We start from the raw sequence: 17,697 nt of genomic DNA, 5'->3' as shown, positions 1-17,697 counted from the left end.
TTATGTTTGAAGCCTGAAATGTGGCGAAAGGTTGAAAAGTTCAAGGGGGCCGAATACTTTCACAAGGCACTGTAGATAGATATTTTATTAATCCCGAGGTAAATTCAACGGAGCTTAAACCTTAACTGGTTTGTTTCACTGGCAAGACTGCTGAAAAAAATGCATGTAAAAGAAAAACTGCTGAGCTGATACACTGATTGAATGGGTGAAGTCTCGATATAATCCATCCCTGCAGCGTAAATCTGAGCAAGATTTAGATGTTTTTTTGAATGAGGAAACCAACCAGTTTTACACTTTTGTATAAACCACATTAGCAGATAGTATGCAGTCACCCGAGTGAATATTTCTTTGGTATTCTTTGGTAATATTTCACCCGAGTGGTGTTTTGTTATTGGACTTCTGTGCTAGTCATGGTTTGGCCATAACAAACACCATGTTCGAGCATAAGGTTGCTCATAAGTGTACTTGGTACCAGAGCACCTTAGGCCAAAGGTCGATGATCGACTTTATAGTCGTATCGTCAGACCTGCGGCCGTATGTCTTGGACACTCTGGTGAAGAGAGGTGCAGAGCTGCCAACTGATCACCACCTGGTGGTGAGTTGGATCCGATGGCGGGGAAGACTGCCGGACAGACCTGGTAAACCCAAACGTGTAGTGCGGGTGAACTGGGAACGTCTGGCGGAGGACCCTGTCCGTAGGGTTTTCAACTCCCACCTCCGGAAGAATTTCTCCTGCATCCCGGGGGAGGTTGGGGACATGGATTCTGAGTGGTCCATGTTCAAAGCCTCCATTGCAGAAGCAGCTGTTAGGAGCTGTGGTCTGAAGGTCACTGGTGCCTGTCGCGGCGGCAATCCAAGGACCCGCTGGTGGACACCAGCGGTGAGGGAGGCCGTCAGGCTGAAAAAGGAGACTTTTCGAGCCTGGTTGGCTCGGGGGTCTCCTGAAGCAGCTGACAGGTACCGGCTGGCCAAAAGGGCGGCAGCTGCGGCAGTTGTGGAAGCTAAAACTCGGGTGTGGGAGGAGTTCGGGGAGGCCATGGAGAAGGACTTTCGGTCGACCTCGAGGAAGTTCTGGCAAACCATTCAACGCCTCAGGAAGGGGAGACAGGGCTTCGCTCAGGCTGTGTATGGTCGGGGTGGAGAACTGCTGACCCATACTGGGGATATCGTCGGGCGGTGGAAAGAGCACTTCGAGGAACTCCTGAACCCGGTAAACACGTCCTCTATGGAGGAGGCAGAGCCTGAAGACTCGGGGGTATCTGCGTCCATATCCGTGGCAGAGGTCGCCGAGGTAGTTAAAAAGCTCCTCGGTGGCAAGGCGCCAGGTGTGGACGAGATTCGCCCTGAGATGCTGAAGGCTCTGGACATTGTTGGACTGTCTTGGTTGACACGTCTATACAATGTCGCGTGGGCATCAGGTACAGTACCTGGGGAGTGGCAGACCGGGGTGGTGGTCCCTATTTTTAAGAAGGGGGATCGGAGAGTGTGTGCCAACTACTGTGGTATCACACTTCTCAGCCTCCCCGGGAAAGTTTACTCTAGGGTGCTGGAAGGGAGGATTTGGCTGATAGTCGAACCTCGGATTCAGGAGGAGCAATGCGGATTCCGTCCCGGTCGTGGAACAGCGGACCAGCTCTTTACCCTTGCAGAGCTGCTGAGGGGGTCATGGGAGTATGACCTGCCAGTCTACATATGTTTTGTAGATCTGGAGAAGGCGTACGACCGTGTCCCCCAAGGGGCTTTGTGGGGGGTACTGCGGGAGTATGGGGTCCGAGGCTCGTTGTTACAGGCCGTTCGGTCCCTGTACAACCAAAGTGAGAGCTGTGTCTGCATACTCGGCATTAAGTCAGACACGTTTCCGGTGGGTGTTGGACTCCGCCAGGGCTGCCCCTTGTCTCCAATCCTGTTTGTGGTTTTCATGGACAGGATTTCAAGGCGCAGTTGTGGTGGGGAGGGTTTTCGGTTTGGGAGCCTCAGGATCGCTTCTCTGCTTTTTGCGGATGATGTGGTTTTGTTGGCGTCCTCAGACCGTGACCTCTGGCACGCACTGGAGCGGTTTGCAGCCGAGTGTGAAGTGGCAGGGATGCGGATCAGCACCTCCAAGTCCGAGGCCATGGTTCTCTGCCGGAAACCGGTGGAGTGCTTCCTCCGGGTTGGGGGGGAGTTGCTTCCCCAAGCGAAGGAGTTTAAGTATCTCGGGATCTTGTTCACGAGTGATGGGAAAATGGAGCGAGAGATGGACAGGCGGATTGGTGCGGCGTCAGCAGTAATGCGGGCGTTGTACCGAACTGTTGTGGTGAAGAGGGAGCTGAGCCGTAAGGCAAAGCTCTCGATTTACCAGTCCATCTACGTTCCAACCCTCACCTATGGTCATGAGCTTTGGGTAGTGACCGAAAGAACAAGATCGCGGATACAAGCGGCCAAAATGAGCTTCCTCCGTAGGGTGGCTGGGCTCAGCCTCAGAGATAGGGTGAGGAGCTCAGACATCCAGAGGGAGCTCGGAGTAGAGCCGCTGCTCCTTCGCATCGAAAGGAGCCAGTTGAGGTGGTTTGGCCACCTGATTCGGATGCCTCCAGGGAGACTTCCTCTGGAGGTTTTCCGAGCACGTCCGTCTGGGAGGAGACCCCGGGGCAGACCCAGAACTTGCTGGAGAGATTATATATCTCGTCTGGCCTGGGAACGCCTCGGGATCCCCCAGGAAGAGCTGGAAAGCGTCGCCGGGGGGAGGGACGTCTGGAACGACCTGCTTCGCCTGCTGCCCCCGCGACCCGGCCCCGGATAAGCGGAGGAAAATGGATGGATGAAAACATTTGCACAGCGTGCATATCAAACGCAGCACTTGGGGGAAATGCAGAATGTGTTAGTCATAATTCTGCTTATCTCACATGTGTGACAGATCACATTTTAGTAAATAAACCGGCCCATTACCACCTCTGTAAGTTATATGCAACATCAGAATGTGCTGAACCTGGAGCCAGCCAGCTGCTCGTATTAATCAAACAGCCCACTTCCCTTTATGACACCAAGCAAATAGTCATAAATGCTCTTATCGGCCTTTCTAATAGTGTGGATGTTACAGTCAGATTCATGGTGGTGTAAACTATTACATTTCATCTTTATCACATCCAGCGATCACTTCTTTTTCACGGGCCTTGTTTATAACAGCCAGACAGTTTGTTGCATAATGAAATTCAAAGCACTCTATCGACCAGGGGGATCTCGCACTCCGTTTACTTATATTTACATATATTTTGTTTTCCCACTACAGGCAAACAGGCATGATGAATGTATGACCCTGCTGGGACACAGAACTGGTCTGAGATCAGCCAACTTCCAGGCTCTACTGTGAAGTCTGGAGAGGGTACATTTTATTCCGTTTTATCTCAACGTGACAAAAAAAGGCTCTTTTCTTTAAAGTGCAATCTGCAGATGGCAAGAATGTGTTAATTTCTTTGCAAAATAAGGTGTTAAAACATGCAAAGACACATGTTTTGTTTCAGCCACAGCTTAGGCTGTGAGCTGTGGCAGGGCTCTCTCTCTCTTTGCAGGTGTGTGCTGTGATGATGAGGAGTCCAGTTGTGTGTCACCTGTCATCAGCAGATCATGTGCAGGTGGAGGCCAGCTAATCAAGTCCTGGCGTCCTATAAGAACCGTCGTCAGTCGTTTGATGCTGAGCCTTGCTTTTGGTTACTTGACTCCTCTGGCTCCTTGATCTGCTCCTGGTCCTCTGTGGATTCAGGCTGGATCAAGGAAAATCATCTGCAGTTCTGTTTTGATGGATGTTAAATTTTCACTCAAAGCCACCAGAAGCTGGGTCTTTAAAATAACTGCTGTCTCGTTACAGAGTGAAAGTAGCAGTTCCTCCTTAAGGTCAGAGATTGCAGCATCTGAGGACCTCTTCAAAAGAAGACATAGTTGATGAAGATGTTCTCCAGCAGGACCAGAAAGACCACGACCAAGCAGCCTTGAGATCTTAGGCAGCGTCTCTCTCAGGTGGGTGTCAACGGTGTTCACGGTCAGGTCTGTGGTAATCCCATCAAAAAACAAAACACAAAAAAAATCTAGATTCTAAATCAACATGTAACCAAAGCACTGTGTGCATAATGCCATAGTTGTCAGGATTCTGCATTTGTTGTTATTTTTCCCTTCTGCGTTCTGGTCTCTCTGTCTCCCTCTGTCTGTTGCTTTCTGCCTTCCCTGTTCTTTGTCACTGATTGTTGTCACCTGACACAATCAGTTCAGACTCCTTTCACCTGTGTTCCCCCCCTCTGTACTTAAGCCCAGCCATTGTTCTCAGTGGTCGCTGGCTCATCTTGTCTTGGACTAACCTCGTTCCTGTCTCTGCTCCCTCCTTTCCCCTGGATATTCTGCTCACTGGATTACTCTGTTTTTTTTTTTTTTTCCCCCCTGGTTATAGACTGCTTTTTGGACTCTGTGATTCTCATTTGGCCTTCAGTTAGTTTGTCCCTGGTTTGTGAGTATTTTCCTTTGTTCTGTAGTTTGCTGTTGTTTTGTCATAGAAGCCATCTCAGTCTTGTTTTCAGTTAGCCGTTTTATTTTAATGAACCTTTTTCATAAATTAAGGCCGACTGTCTAGTGTGTCTGCATTTGGGTTCTCCACACGCCACAGCCCTGACAGTAGTATAGAATGTAGTTCAGAAAAATGTCAAAGTACAGTATACTTTTTAAGAATAACATAGTATGGCCTGTAGTTCATAGTAGAGCATGTCGGCAAAAAAAACTTAGATTATGATGTGGTTCAAAAAATGCAAAATGATAGAATGTTGCCTAAAATTGTCATGTATATGTGGTTCAAAAATGTCATAGTGCAGTATATTGTCAAAATAGTATGTTATTCAAGAAAACATCAGAGTTTAATATGTGGTCTAAAAAATACCATACAATAATAGTTCATTGCACAAGTGAAAGTATAGTCATTTGGTCAAATCCTTAGTGTTATGTCTAAAACATGACAACAATGTCATAGTAATGTCAATTTAAAAAGCCTATAGTATAGCATGTTTCTCTAAAAATATCAGAGTTTAGCCTTTGGTCCACAAACCGTTGTTCTTTCCCGGTTGTCTGAAGTAGGTGAGGAGCAACACAAAGACAGTCCAAATGCTGGTTTCCAGAGGGTTAGAGGAGTATTTATTTGAAAGCAAGTTTACAACAACACAACATGTGAGGGGGTTAAAAGCAAATGGATGTTAGTGAAGTAAATATAAATCAACAGAACTAAAAGTGAACTTCACGTTGACATTGATGGGCATTCCAACCAGGAACAAAGTAAAAGATCATCAATAGGAAAACAAAACTCTTCCTGTTCAATAAAACCACCAAAAATCCCTGGACATGCACCTGAAATGTTGGTTTAACTGAGTATTCCATCTAAAATCCTCAGAGACCTGAGGGCTGGTTAAAAGGAATATTCCACCTAAAACCTCAACTAGAGCAGTCTGTGTAGCAGCGACAGCAGAAAGAGGTTCTCTCTGGGTGGAAGAACTGCGTCCGAGTGGCAGCTCCCTTTCTGCTCTTACCTTACTCACTAAACTCAAGTGCCATGGAGGACTCGAGTAGTTGTTTTCTGCTGCAACCTACTCTTTTTCAGCTTTCTTCAACGTCCAATCGCTCCCGACCTGGTTTTTGTTGTTTACGTTTTTGACCCTTTTTTTTTTTTTTTTTGAGCTTTGACCGATCCGAGAACATGAAGTACATCATCGGCAGCGTAACCAATATATACACATATGTATATAGTTTATATATTTACATAACTTTTTGGTTTGCAAAATGAATTACATATGTGTATAATATATATGTTTTATTTATTTTTTTTCCCCCTATATTTGGGTCTTACAGGGTTACTGGAGTTGGGACCATCAGTTGTGTTGTGTAGAAGTCAGGTTGGTACACAGTTGACAGTCCTATCTGACAACTGTTAGAATCCATATTATGGCAAGAACCAATCAGCTAAGAAAAGGGAAACCACAGTCCATCATTACTTTAAGAACTGAAGGTCAGTCAGTCTGGAAAAATGCAAAAACTTTGAATGTATCCCCAAGTGCAGACACAAAAACCATCAAGCGCTACAAACTGACTCAGGAGACCTGAGACCACCTCTGCTGCTGAAGATTTTGATCAAAGCATCAAATAAAGGTTTTTGCACCTTCAAAAGTAAGAGTTTGTGATACTTCTGTAATGCCTTGACTATTTCAAGTCAGTGTTAGTTTATTCTTAAAATTTCAGGGCAATGGAAATATTGTGCTTTTTCACCCCTAATTTTAGTTGCACAACAAATCATTTATCAGTTATAACTTTATTTATAAAACACTCTTAAGGGTGCTGTATAAATGAAGGGTTAAGAACAACGTTCACAAAGTGCTTTGACTTTTGAAACATGCAACACAGTCAAACAAGACAGACAGGGCAGAGCAGTAATAAATAGTAGAAATGATAATAAATTCAATGAATAATTAGCTAGAGTAGCACTTACATCAAACAAAGGAACCAGGCAGTTTAAAAAACTAGAGTAAAATTGAGGGTTAAAAGTTAGAAATTAAAATAATAGAGAAATAAAGGGACGACGTCACACCAAAGAACCAGGCAGCTAAAAGTAAAACAAAACGAGAGAATATCTCAAATAATGACATAATACAGAAAAAACACTAAATAAATAAAGCTGACAGTAAATTTCACATAAAAGTGAGAGATTTAAAAGAAGTTTTGACTCTGCAAGCTTCATCTCATCAGGCAGGTCATTCCAAAGTTGTTAAATTCTCCATTTGAAATGTGACTGATTCATGAAATGCACTAAATTGTTAGTTTTAACAGTCACTAGGATCCAGACATCACTGACAACGGACATTTTTGCGGAAATTTGATGCTTGAAGTGCAGTTTGCTAATAAAGCTCATTTGGAATGTTAATTGTATTGCGTCCTTATTTTTAATGAAGTAAATGATGTGAATGCTTTTATGAATTGTTTCTGCACCATTAAACAGCCAGTTTGAGCGCAGAGTGTTGTGATTTCTTTATATAAGATATTAAATTCAAACAGGAGCACATGCACATCTTTGTTCTGACAAAGAACCCACAAATGGGCCCGATGTAAAGACAACTGCAGCCCAGCTCAGCTCCTACCAGGCTGTGGAACACTGTGGGGCTGTGGCTGAGGTTAACCAATCACAGATGGATATGACTCTTCCCCCCGTTCAGAGACCTGACAGAGCTATAAATAATTAATCAAACTTCTTTTGTGTCGTTTGCAGGGTTTCACTTTATATAACAAATAGTTATTTCAGTTTTATTTCCAGCAGTTAATCACATTAATGGTTAGGAAAAAAACACAATAAAAAGAAAACTGATGGGAAAGTGAAGAGCTTGAGAGTCTTTTGTTCTGACTCATTTTGTGTTATTTTCAAAATAGCAACAATTATTAGGGTAAATAATAACAGTATTATAATTAATAATTATAAGAATGTTGCATTAGTAACAATATCATTAAATAAAACACCATAATTATAACAATATTATCATTATCAACAATAACATTATAAAAAATACCATAATGATAGTTATTATAAATATCATTTTTTATAAATGCTATTGTTTTAATTATTATTGTCGTTGTTATCCTTATTAGTATTAGTATCTGATTTTCATTCAGTTAATGTCCAGTGATTCTCAAGAATACTGTAATTTAGCATCACGAGATGTTTTGGCACTATATTATAAATGAATACATACATAAATTAATGAATGAATGAATAAATAAAAAAAATAGAATTTAATGTAATTGTATTTCATTGGTCCTAAGTGAACAGTTCAGCAACAAGTCCAATATCCTGGAAGTTGTAATTATAATTTTTTTTAAAAATGTAATTTTTTTTAAGCATTTAAGAGTCTCCCTTATATGCAGTAATTGGGAGGACAAATATTAGATATTAGGAACACATATGATACAATATGAAACGCAATTTAACAGCACCACAAAGCACAATCCCTGAATAACCAAATTGCAGTATAAAAATGTCTCTTAAAACTGAACTTTTTAAGCTTTATGAGGGGAGGATTTAACTGCGTTCATCTTTGCTACAGGTGAACCAGTGAAAAAGCATCTGCATGTTTTTCCTTTAATGTTCTGCAGCTTTCACATTGTGAAACAAACCCTTTCTCCTGCCAAGCTGCTGGGAGGCCAAACATGGCGTGATGCAAAGTTCTTATCTGCTATATGCTGAAGTTCAGTCACCAGATCACGTCACGACTCTCCCACCTCCAGACAGCTCATCTTCAGCCAAAATGTGAAAGCTGTAAGAGACAATAGAATTACAAACATAGACTGTATATATAGTGGACGTAGCATCTGGCTCCAGAATTGAAGCCAATCCGGAAGTGTCAAAAACTTGCAATATCACGCCGTCCGGTAGGGTTGGCTCCAAAAAGCTGTTGCTCCATAGACCCCAATTCATTTTTGGAAAAAATAAAATTTGATAGACTGATTTTCTACAGCTCAGGATTTATTTCCTGTTAGTTTTCATGGTCAAAATGAGAGATCAGGTGGCCGATCTTAAAATAAATCAATACTGAATTTTAAATAAATCGTTAAAGCTGGCGGAGCCAGGGGGCGTGGCTATACTTGATAGACAGCAACAGAAGCCTCTGCAGTAAAATGTGGGCGGGATAAGAGAGTTCTCAGCCAATCCTGCCCCTAGTTGCTCTCCGGTCCAGTCTGTTTGATGATCCTTTTTATGTCACTGGCTCCAAAAAATCCAAAACGGCGACCAGGAAGTAGCAAAATCCGGGCTTCATTTTCTCGGCGTTGAAACCAACGGGTGACGTCACGGTTAGTTTACGCCTGATTACAAATGAAGGAAAACTGGCTGATATGCTGCCGGAAAAGTGAAAGGACAACGTGCTGTGAGGCTATCCTGCAGGACAGACTGTGAATTAGCCAATCAGCTGTAAACACTGTTGTTTGTGCTGTCATTGGCTGAGAGAAAAGATGAACCTCCATACTGCTTTATTATCACCAAGGGCGTCAGTTTGTTTTTAAAAGTGTGGGGGGGGGGGGGGGATGGAGACCACAGCACTTTGAGAAAATGTCGAAGAACGGCGGCAAAATGCTACAAGTTGGGCTTGAACGCACAACCACCGCACCAAAGGCAGAGGCTCAACCTGTTGAGCTATCAGTACATGTGGGTAGAGGGGTCTGTGGGCCGCTATAGTACTAATTCTCCCGGGCTGAAATTTTGCACCTGCACGCCTCTGGTCGGAGCTTCCACTTGGCACAGGCGCAAATTTAGCATCTGCGCGTTTTTTTTTGTTTTGTTTTGTTTTTTTAACCTCACGAAGGTGTGCTGCGTGTCTGTGCAACTTTCGTGACTTTTTGCACTCCTCTGTTTTTTGTTTTGTTTCTAAGAGCCCTGTAACGTTAAATTTCTCCTTTGTGAGATTAATAAAGTCTATCTTATCTTATCTTATCTTATCTTAACTCTCGGCAGAGTGCGGATGGTGCGTTCAGGAGCGTCGGAATTTTCTATACTACTGAAAATAACTGGGTTTACAACGGCTTACATGTGAAGAATTTGAATGTGTTGGAGACAAAATGACCCCTGACAAAAAGTGGGGGGGACACGTCCCCACCGCCCCCCCCCCTGAACTGACGCCTATGATTATCACTAACACTTGGTCTAATGAAGTAAATAGTTGCTTCTTATTAAGTCAGTGACAAACACAAGACAGAAACTAAACTTGCTGACGTAGAAATTGCACTTGAGAAGGTAAATGTAAATCTGAATTCAAGAAAATAACATTTAGAGGTGCAAACTTCGGGGGGATAAACAACAATTTAGATGAAAAGACTCTCAAATTCCAGTGTCAGAATGGGAAAGTAAAATAGTTGTTTTTCTCCGAAGTGCCTGCACTGTGGGGCAAATTGAACATTGACTTTCTGAGAGGGAGTGGACTTTGATTAGTCCCGGAGTACAGGAGCACACAGTAACGCCTCTCTGCGGATGTCGTAAAAAAGCTGGACAGAAAATGTATAAATGCAAGCCAAAAGATGCTTCTTTCCTTTCCGTGGAGCGAGGCCCTGTATGGATTATAAAAGCTGGCCAATCCGATCCTGCCTGGCAACAAAAAAAACAACAACAAAAAACTGAGCATCAACGGTAGCCTTAAGTTGTAGACAAACAACGTAAGTGAGTTTTATTCCTTTATCATCAATCTGCACCTTGATAGCTGATAAAAGATGTCAACCCTAATGGACATGTAAAAAGATGATTGATTCGTACATGGGGTTAATGTTTATGTGTTGATCTGATGTGTGTGTTTGCGTGTAGCAGGAAACATGGTAGGACTTAAACCCTCAGATGTCCCTCCTCCTCTGGGGGTGAAGATGGCCAGTGCTGGAGCGGCCGCCTGTATAGCCGATATCGTCACATTTCCTCTGGACACGGCCAAAGTCAGACTACAGGTACACGCTAGAAAAGATGAGAAAAATCCCCGTTTATTCACCGTCACTGAACACACTGGAAATATAATCTTCATCAGCTTTAGTTTGGCTCTAAATCAGGGGTGTCAAACTCATTTTAGTTCTAAATCACAGCATAATAACTCCATATGTTTCCCTTTGTTTTAGTGTAAAATAGTACATTCTGACAATATTCACATTTCAAGAACTGTCTTTTTGGTAAACATTATGAACAATCTGAAATTAATTAAGACAAATAAGTTCAATTTCAACAACATCATGCCTCAGTTTATCATTTACACATTACAACTTGCAGATCACAGAGTGTCTACAAAGGCACAAAACATTGAATCTATCTGGAACTGAAAAATCTGGCATTTTGCTTTCTGATCAAAACAATTTGTGAAGCTAAATTTACATTCGTTCACACATCTGTGCAGTATTCCTGAGCACCACACCCCACAAACTAAAATAGGAGATACAAAGAAAGAAGGTTAAATTATCCCGCTGCCTTGTAAATGTAGAAAATTTATACATAAAAATACGTAAAAGTTGAGGACAAATTTAAAATAGTAGTTACTGTCATTGAAAAATTGCACTTAGCGTCGTCTCTGTAATTTTTACACTTTGTAAAGCCGTCCTGCGGGCTGGATTGGACCCTCTGGAGGGCCGGTTTTGGCCCGCTGGCCTCATGTTTGACATTCCAGCTATAAACTACTTAGGAACACGGTGTGCTGTTGGCATTATTGATTGAGCACTTTCAACTTTGTCCGCCTCAGACCCCCTAAATCAATCGTGCACCGTTCAGTCTGAAGGCTTCTGCTCTGTAGAGCCGGTTTCAGCCTTGAGTACAATGTGTGTCCCCAGATTCAGGGAGAGAAGACGGCAGTGGGAGGCATCCGCTACAGGGGGGTGTTTGGGACCATCAGCACCATGATCCGAACAGAGGGGCCCAGGTCTCTGTACAACGGGCTGGTAGCCGGGCTCCAGAGACAGCTGTGCTTCGCCTCCATCAGAATCGGCCTCTACGACAACGTCAAAAACTTCTACACCGGAGGCAAAGACAGTAAGTGATGAGCACTAAAAAAATAAATTCACTTTTCCCCTCATCAGGATATGTCCACAAGCAAAAGTGTTGGCATCAAAGTGGGACGTCAGGTCAAGACGGGTTTATCTTCAGAGCTCAAAATCACAATCATCAGCGGCTTTTACAATCTGCCGCACAAGTGATAGCCTGTGCCCTTTGATATCAAGTCAGATAATCTCAACCAAACAAACCTTTTCTAGGAGGCAGAACTAAGGAAGACGGACGTGCATTAGGAGCTTTATGCCGGAGAAAGACTATTCAGTGAAGGTGGTGAAGGTTTAATCTGTGCCTTATCTTTATTTTATAAACTGATGAGGCATTTTACACATAATTATTGATGCATAAATGTTTGGATGATTCCAGAATTGGAGGACATTTTACATCCCACACTTCAAATTTCATATAATCCAAACACAAAACACTAAAACATGCAGCGGTTGTGTCAATTTACTTGTCTTGAGAACAAATTTTTTGAAAAAGTAGGAGAAAAAAATGTTTGAAAATATTTTTTAAATACCAAATAAGTCTGAAGTTCCCCTAAAATGACATTTTTCTCTTGTCTCACCCCCCTGATGGCCAAATTGAATTTCAAATAAAACAGTTAAAATGAAGCTGAAATCTACTTTTTTATTATATTGTTCATTGAAGTCTTTTGTAATTGTGGAAACATTTTTCTTAATCAACATAATATTTTAAATAATTATTTTTGCATGGAATGTGTGTCCTACAACATGTTAGCATAACCTTTTTTTTTTTTTACCAGCCATGATTCATGTTAGCATAACCTGTAGATGACATTTTTGTCTTTTCTGTCTTGTTTTTGTCGTTTTGTGTCTAGTTTTTGCCATTTCGTATCTTGTTTTTGTTGTTTCGTGTCTTGTTTTTGTCGTCAACCTGATCAACTTTCCTTGACTGAATGTCTCATTCTACCTCATATTATCAGGATCTGACAAATTCTTTTGACTGTTTTCCATCAGTCAGTTTGTCCTCTTGGTCAGCAGTAGCAGCTAGCTAAATATCTAGCTTCTACTGCTGAGATAAAGCTAACATTAGCATGGATTAGCAACCCTGTTACTGTGATTAGAGTAGGGTTAGCAAACGACAAATAAAACATGGAATAAAAATGGTACCATTGATGTGTAAGCTGAACCAATCAAGCCTTTGATAGTTTATTACTAATTACTGATGAATATGGAGCAGAAGATTGTAAAACAGAAATGGTATTTTTCAAACATTTTGAAATCTAAATGTCCTCCAATTCTGGAATGACCCATAACTAGTTCCTAAATTACCAAAACTGGAGTAAACTGTAGTTATATGAAGTAATTGTGACAACATGAGGTCATATTCTCCTGCTGCTTCTGTCTTTCCGTAGATCCCCATGTGCTGATTCGTATCCTGGCCGGCTGCACTACGGGAGCGATGGCAGTGTCCTTTGCGCAACCCACCGATGTGGTCAAGGTTCGATTCCAGGCCCAGATGAACCTGGACGGCGTGGCTCGTCGCTACAGCGGCACCATGCAGGCCTACAAACACATCTTCCAGAACGAGGGCATACGAGGGCTTTGGAAAGGTGCCGTTTGAGCGTCACATCATTAAAGACCCAGAAATCATTTATCAATAAAATCAAAGCACCAAATCAGAAAAAAGTCCCATGTCACCCCTTCAGAATCAGCTGTTTTTTGATGTTTAATACCTTTATTGTATTTAACAAAATCGTGCAAAAGTTTATCATTAATACTATGAATATTTTCACAGTGACAGGCCTTGGAAGTGCAGACGGGCAAGGTGAAATTTCATGCTAATCACGTGATCTTTTCAAGGCTAAAACCTACATTTAAGCTCTTCTAAAAACTGCATCCAAATCAATTTTACATCCATTCCAGGTGCCACAATCCAAAGCCAGCATGATTGTTCAATGTGATTAAGTCTATCAGCAACTTGGAGTCAAAGTTTCAAACAGTTTTTGCAAAACTGCACCAGGTTAATAAATACCTGTGATGTTGAGTCACACGAACAAGCCTTGGTGTAATGAAAGAATAAAGAAAACTTTAAAAGTGTGACAGAGGTTACAACAAATATAACAAATGAAAAGTCAAATTTGTTCCCTACATTTCATTACCAGCCATGACTCATTCTGGCTGCACAGTGCCTTGGTGGTTAGCGCTGTCGCTTTGCAGCTAGATGATCCCCAAGTTTGCGTCTTTCGCATCTTTCTGTGTGGAGTTTGCATGTTCTCTCTGTACATATGAGGTTTTCTCCAGGTTCTCCAGCTTCCTTCCACAGTCCAAAAACATGCTGAGGTTAACTGCTGGCTTTAAATTGTCCATATGTGTGAATGTGAGTGTGACTGTTTGTCTTTATATGTAGTCCTGTGATAGACTGGTGACCTGTCCAGGTGTCCCCTACCTTCACCCTCAGTCAGCTCAGATAGACTCCAGCCCCCTGCAACCCTAATGAGGATTCAGTGGTGTATAGATAGTGGATGGATGGATGATTCATTCTGTATCAAAATGACTTTCTAACATTGTCAGATTTCACCCCACAAGTATGCTCTTTGAGGGCCTGTAACTTGGAAAATGTTTGTAGTAAAGGCAAATTTGTGCGTGGCTCCATTAAATACACTTATTGGAGGAAAAGTCAGCAGCTTCTGAGCCGGTCTGGTCGTAAGCACCCATTAATTTTCTCTGGAATGACACAAAATTGTTCTTGTTTCCTCCAGGAACACTACCAAACATCACAAGAAACGCGTTGGTCAACTGCACAGAGCTGGTTACATATGACCTGATCAAGGAGGCCATCCTCAAACACAAGCTGATGTCAGGTGAGTGTTCATATGCTACTGTACAAGCATATGGGGTCACCCAGAAAATTTCATGTTTTCAATGAAAGCTCACACTTTTTTTCATGTGCTAACATAACTGCACAAGGGTTTTCTAATCATCAATTAGCCTTTCAGCATCATTAGCTAACACATGGTGGCATGGATCAGTGGGTAGAGTGGCCGTCTTGCAACCGGAGGGTTGCCGGTTCGATCCTCGGCCCGTCGTGCTCATGTCGAGGTGTCCCTGAGCAAGACACCAAATTGGGTGACATAATTGCTCCTGATGAGTCGTGGTTAGCGCCTTGCATGGCAGCTTCTGCTATCAGTGGGTGAATGTGACGTATCTTGTAAAGCGCTTTGGGTACCTTGCAGGTATAGTAAAGTGCTATATAAATAAAGACCATTTACAATGTAGCATTAGAACACAGGAGTGATGGTTACTGGAAATGTTCCTCTGTCTGAAAAGATCATCAACACAACATTAGACACAGGAATATAGATATGTAGATATTCCATTAAAAATCAGCTGTTTCCAGCTAGAATATATATGGATTTCTGATCATTTTAATGTTATCTTCATTGAAAAAAATGCTTTTCTTTCATATAAAAGCACATTTTTAACTTGTGAATGGTAGTGTAAATACAGTGTTTTGGCATTACATATAAATAATCCCTCACATTAACCTGACAATTATGAACATGAAATACATGGTCTGAACTAAAACCACTTTAAAGAGAGACTCAATGAGAGCAACTGGTGCAGTTGATGATCATACAGCACTGAGTGATTCCCAAAGAGGAACCAAATTTTGCGATTTTAAATCAAGAGCTTCCGAGCAGAAGGTTCAGCGTGGCATAAAAGCTCTTTTACCTAATTCAGTAGGGGCTTTGGGAACCATTAATAAATGTTGAACGCTGCGCGAGAGTTTACACATTTTTGTTCCCTGAAGGCATACACACAAGGTTTGTGTTTATTTCAAAGACTCGGATGCTTTAGGTTCACTGTCTTGTTGTAGAGAGATCTGAATCAAAGAAAAGATCATCAACACGACATTAGACACAGGAATATAGATATGTAGATATTCCATTAAAAATCAGTCGTTTCCAGCTGGAATAGTCATTTACCACATTAACAATGTCTAGACTGGATTTCTGATTAATCTGTTATCTTCATTGGAAAAAAAACTGCTTTTCTTTCAAAAATGAGGACATTTCTAGTGAGTCCATACTTTGAACAGTAGTGTACATGTGTTTCTCAGCTTTATTACTGCCATCTCAGCGAGACAGCTGATTGGACGGAATCCACACACCCTCTCACCTCTTCACCTCATCCACAGCTGATAAGGACACACAGGCTGGCACAGTACAGTACATGGTGTGTTTTCCCCCTACACGGTGCCATAAATACAGTAGTTGATACGACATTTATCTCCATCAGTCACAGGATTACATAACGTGCTGACACGGCTTACTGCAGTGCACAGTCGACGACAAACAACTTCTGGTTGCCGTGATTCATTCAGACATTTTCCAACTCTCTCCACAGACAACCTGCCGTGTCACTTTGTGTCCGCGTTCGGTGCCGGCTTTGTTACCACGGTGATTGCCTCGCCGGTAGACGTGGTGAAAACGCGATACATGAACTCTCCACCAGGCCAGTACAAAAGCGCCATCAACTGTGCCTGGACCATGTTGACTAAAGAGGGGCCCTCAGCGTTCTACAAGGGGTAAACCTTTGACCTCCAGAGCAAATTCACTTGACGTCAGTTAAATAGGGTTTAGGTGACGCCACATTGGTGGACCACTCCTACCTTTCATTGTTTTTCTTGCTTTTTTTTTTTTTTTTGTAGATTCGTGCCTTCGTTTCTGAGACTGGGATCTTGGAATGTTGTGATGTTCGTCTCGTTTGAGCAAATCAAGAGAGCCATGATGGTCTCGAAGAAGAGGATGGAGGCCACAAATTAAGAAAAGTTTGACTATCGTTACCGCTGCCGCTGGGTTGGAACATCAATGAGGAAACCCAATGTAAATGAAATTCTCGTTTTAGCCTTATCCGACAATCCTCTTGTCCCATCGTGACAAGAGAGAAAATCCTTTGTTTAAAAAGGAGCATAGGACTATCTGTCATGAACTTGTCTTCTTGTGTAAGAGAAGACACACACACGTCTCTATTTATATTTAAAATTTGTCACAATGAACCCATTCTGGATATTGTGGGAGCAAATGGTACCAAAACGTGTTGAGTTTGAGTAAAGGCTCAGTTTCCAAGACACTGATGAGCCTTGTCTTAAGGGGGAGTACACCTTATTTCACAGGTTCGCAAAGCCATTATATTGTATAGGCTCTTAACAATGTTTGATATGACCCAATTTAACATGCTATACATCATTTTAAAGCTTATGAGTTGCAAATTAGAAGTTACATGCAGTGATCCCTGGGGACAAAATCTTGTCATAAACATGCCAATACACATTTCCCGGTGACCCATCTTTAGATGCTATCTACTCAGAGTCTATAAATTTTGGGTCAATGACTATTATACCTGTTGATAGAGTAACCTACTGTAAAAAAAAATAATGGGTGCTTTGGGGATAACTCTTTTTCCTATTGCCACAGCAACCATTTCAATATAAATAACTCTTTACCCCAGAATGAAAATGGTCTTAAGTGGTCAGATTATGAAGTATTTAAAAAAGCATCCATTATTTTAAGAAGTACTGTCTTAAGAACAATCTGTGAAAAAATCAGCATGATTGCTCAAATAGTTTAAAAGTTATTAGGTTTTATGTAACGCCTGTCCCAAAAAATACAGATTTTGAGAAAATGGCAGATAAAGATTGTGAGCCATGCACAAGTACTTGCCAAGCTGTTGTAGGTCACTAACTAAACATTTCTTTGATACCTAATGAATAGCTTAAGCACTTAACATTTTTTTAGATTTTTTGAAGGCATATAAGGTGTAACCCTCCCCACCCCCCCTAAGTTAAAAACATTTAACTAACCCTGGAGATCAAAATCAACAAAGACCTCCAGGATTAGTAGATCAAACCTAACGAATATCTCCAAGGGTCTGGGTTACGAAAACCCTAACCCTCAAGATCAAAATCTACGAAGATCTCCTATCCCTGGAGATCTTCATTGATTTGTTAATTTGAATTGTAGGACCAGCCCTTATCCATAACTCGAGTCATTTTAACATGTCTGTCATCTTTAACCAGTGCATCTTTGCATGTGCTAAGTAACATTGGCACCCATGATAATAAGTGTAAAACATGTTTATATAAATCCTAAATATATTTGACTTGTTTTACAGATGTTG

General features: G+C 41.8%; 1 protein-coding gene across 2 annotated transcripts; it reads left to right on the top strand.

Annotated features, from left to right (window-relative positions):
* Positions 1–10,031: 10,031 nt before the first annotated feature.
* Positions 10,032–17,692, top strand: ucp1 (uncoupling protein 1). Of its 2 annotated transcripts, none has more exons than XM_022198526.2 (7): positions 10,032–10,191; positions 10,337–10,470; positions 11,335–11,533; positions 12,930–13,127; positions 14,277–14,378; positions 15,925–16,105; positions 16,229–17,692. In XM_022198526.2, the coding sequence occupies exons 2-7, from the start codon at positions 10,345–10,347 to the stop codon at positions 16,341–16,343; spliced, it is 921 nt and encodes a 306-aa protein (XP_022054218.1). In that variant the 5' UTR covers positions 10,032–10,191; positions 10,337–10,344; the 3' UTR covers positions 16,344–17,692. The 2 variants fall into 2 exon arrangements, with proteins under 2 accessions (XP_022054218.1, XP_022054219.1); XM_022198527.2 differs by having other exon boundaries at positions 10,052–10,191; positions 10,340–10,470.
* The last annotated feature ends 5 nt before the right edge of the window (positions 17,693–17,697 follow it).

The sequence above is a fragment of the Acanthochromis polyacanthus genome, chromosome 3 (assembly GCF_021347895.1).
Source record: "Acanthochromis polyacanthus isolate Apoly-LR-REF ecotype Palm Island chromosome 3, KAUST_Apoly_ChrSc, whole genome shotgun sequence".
NCBI classification, from domain to species: Eukaryota; Metazoa; Chordata; class Actinopteri; family Pomacentridae; genus Acanthochromis; species Acanthochromis polyacanthus.
This window is presented reverse-complemented; position numbering and strand designations above follow the sequence as displayed.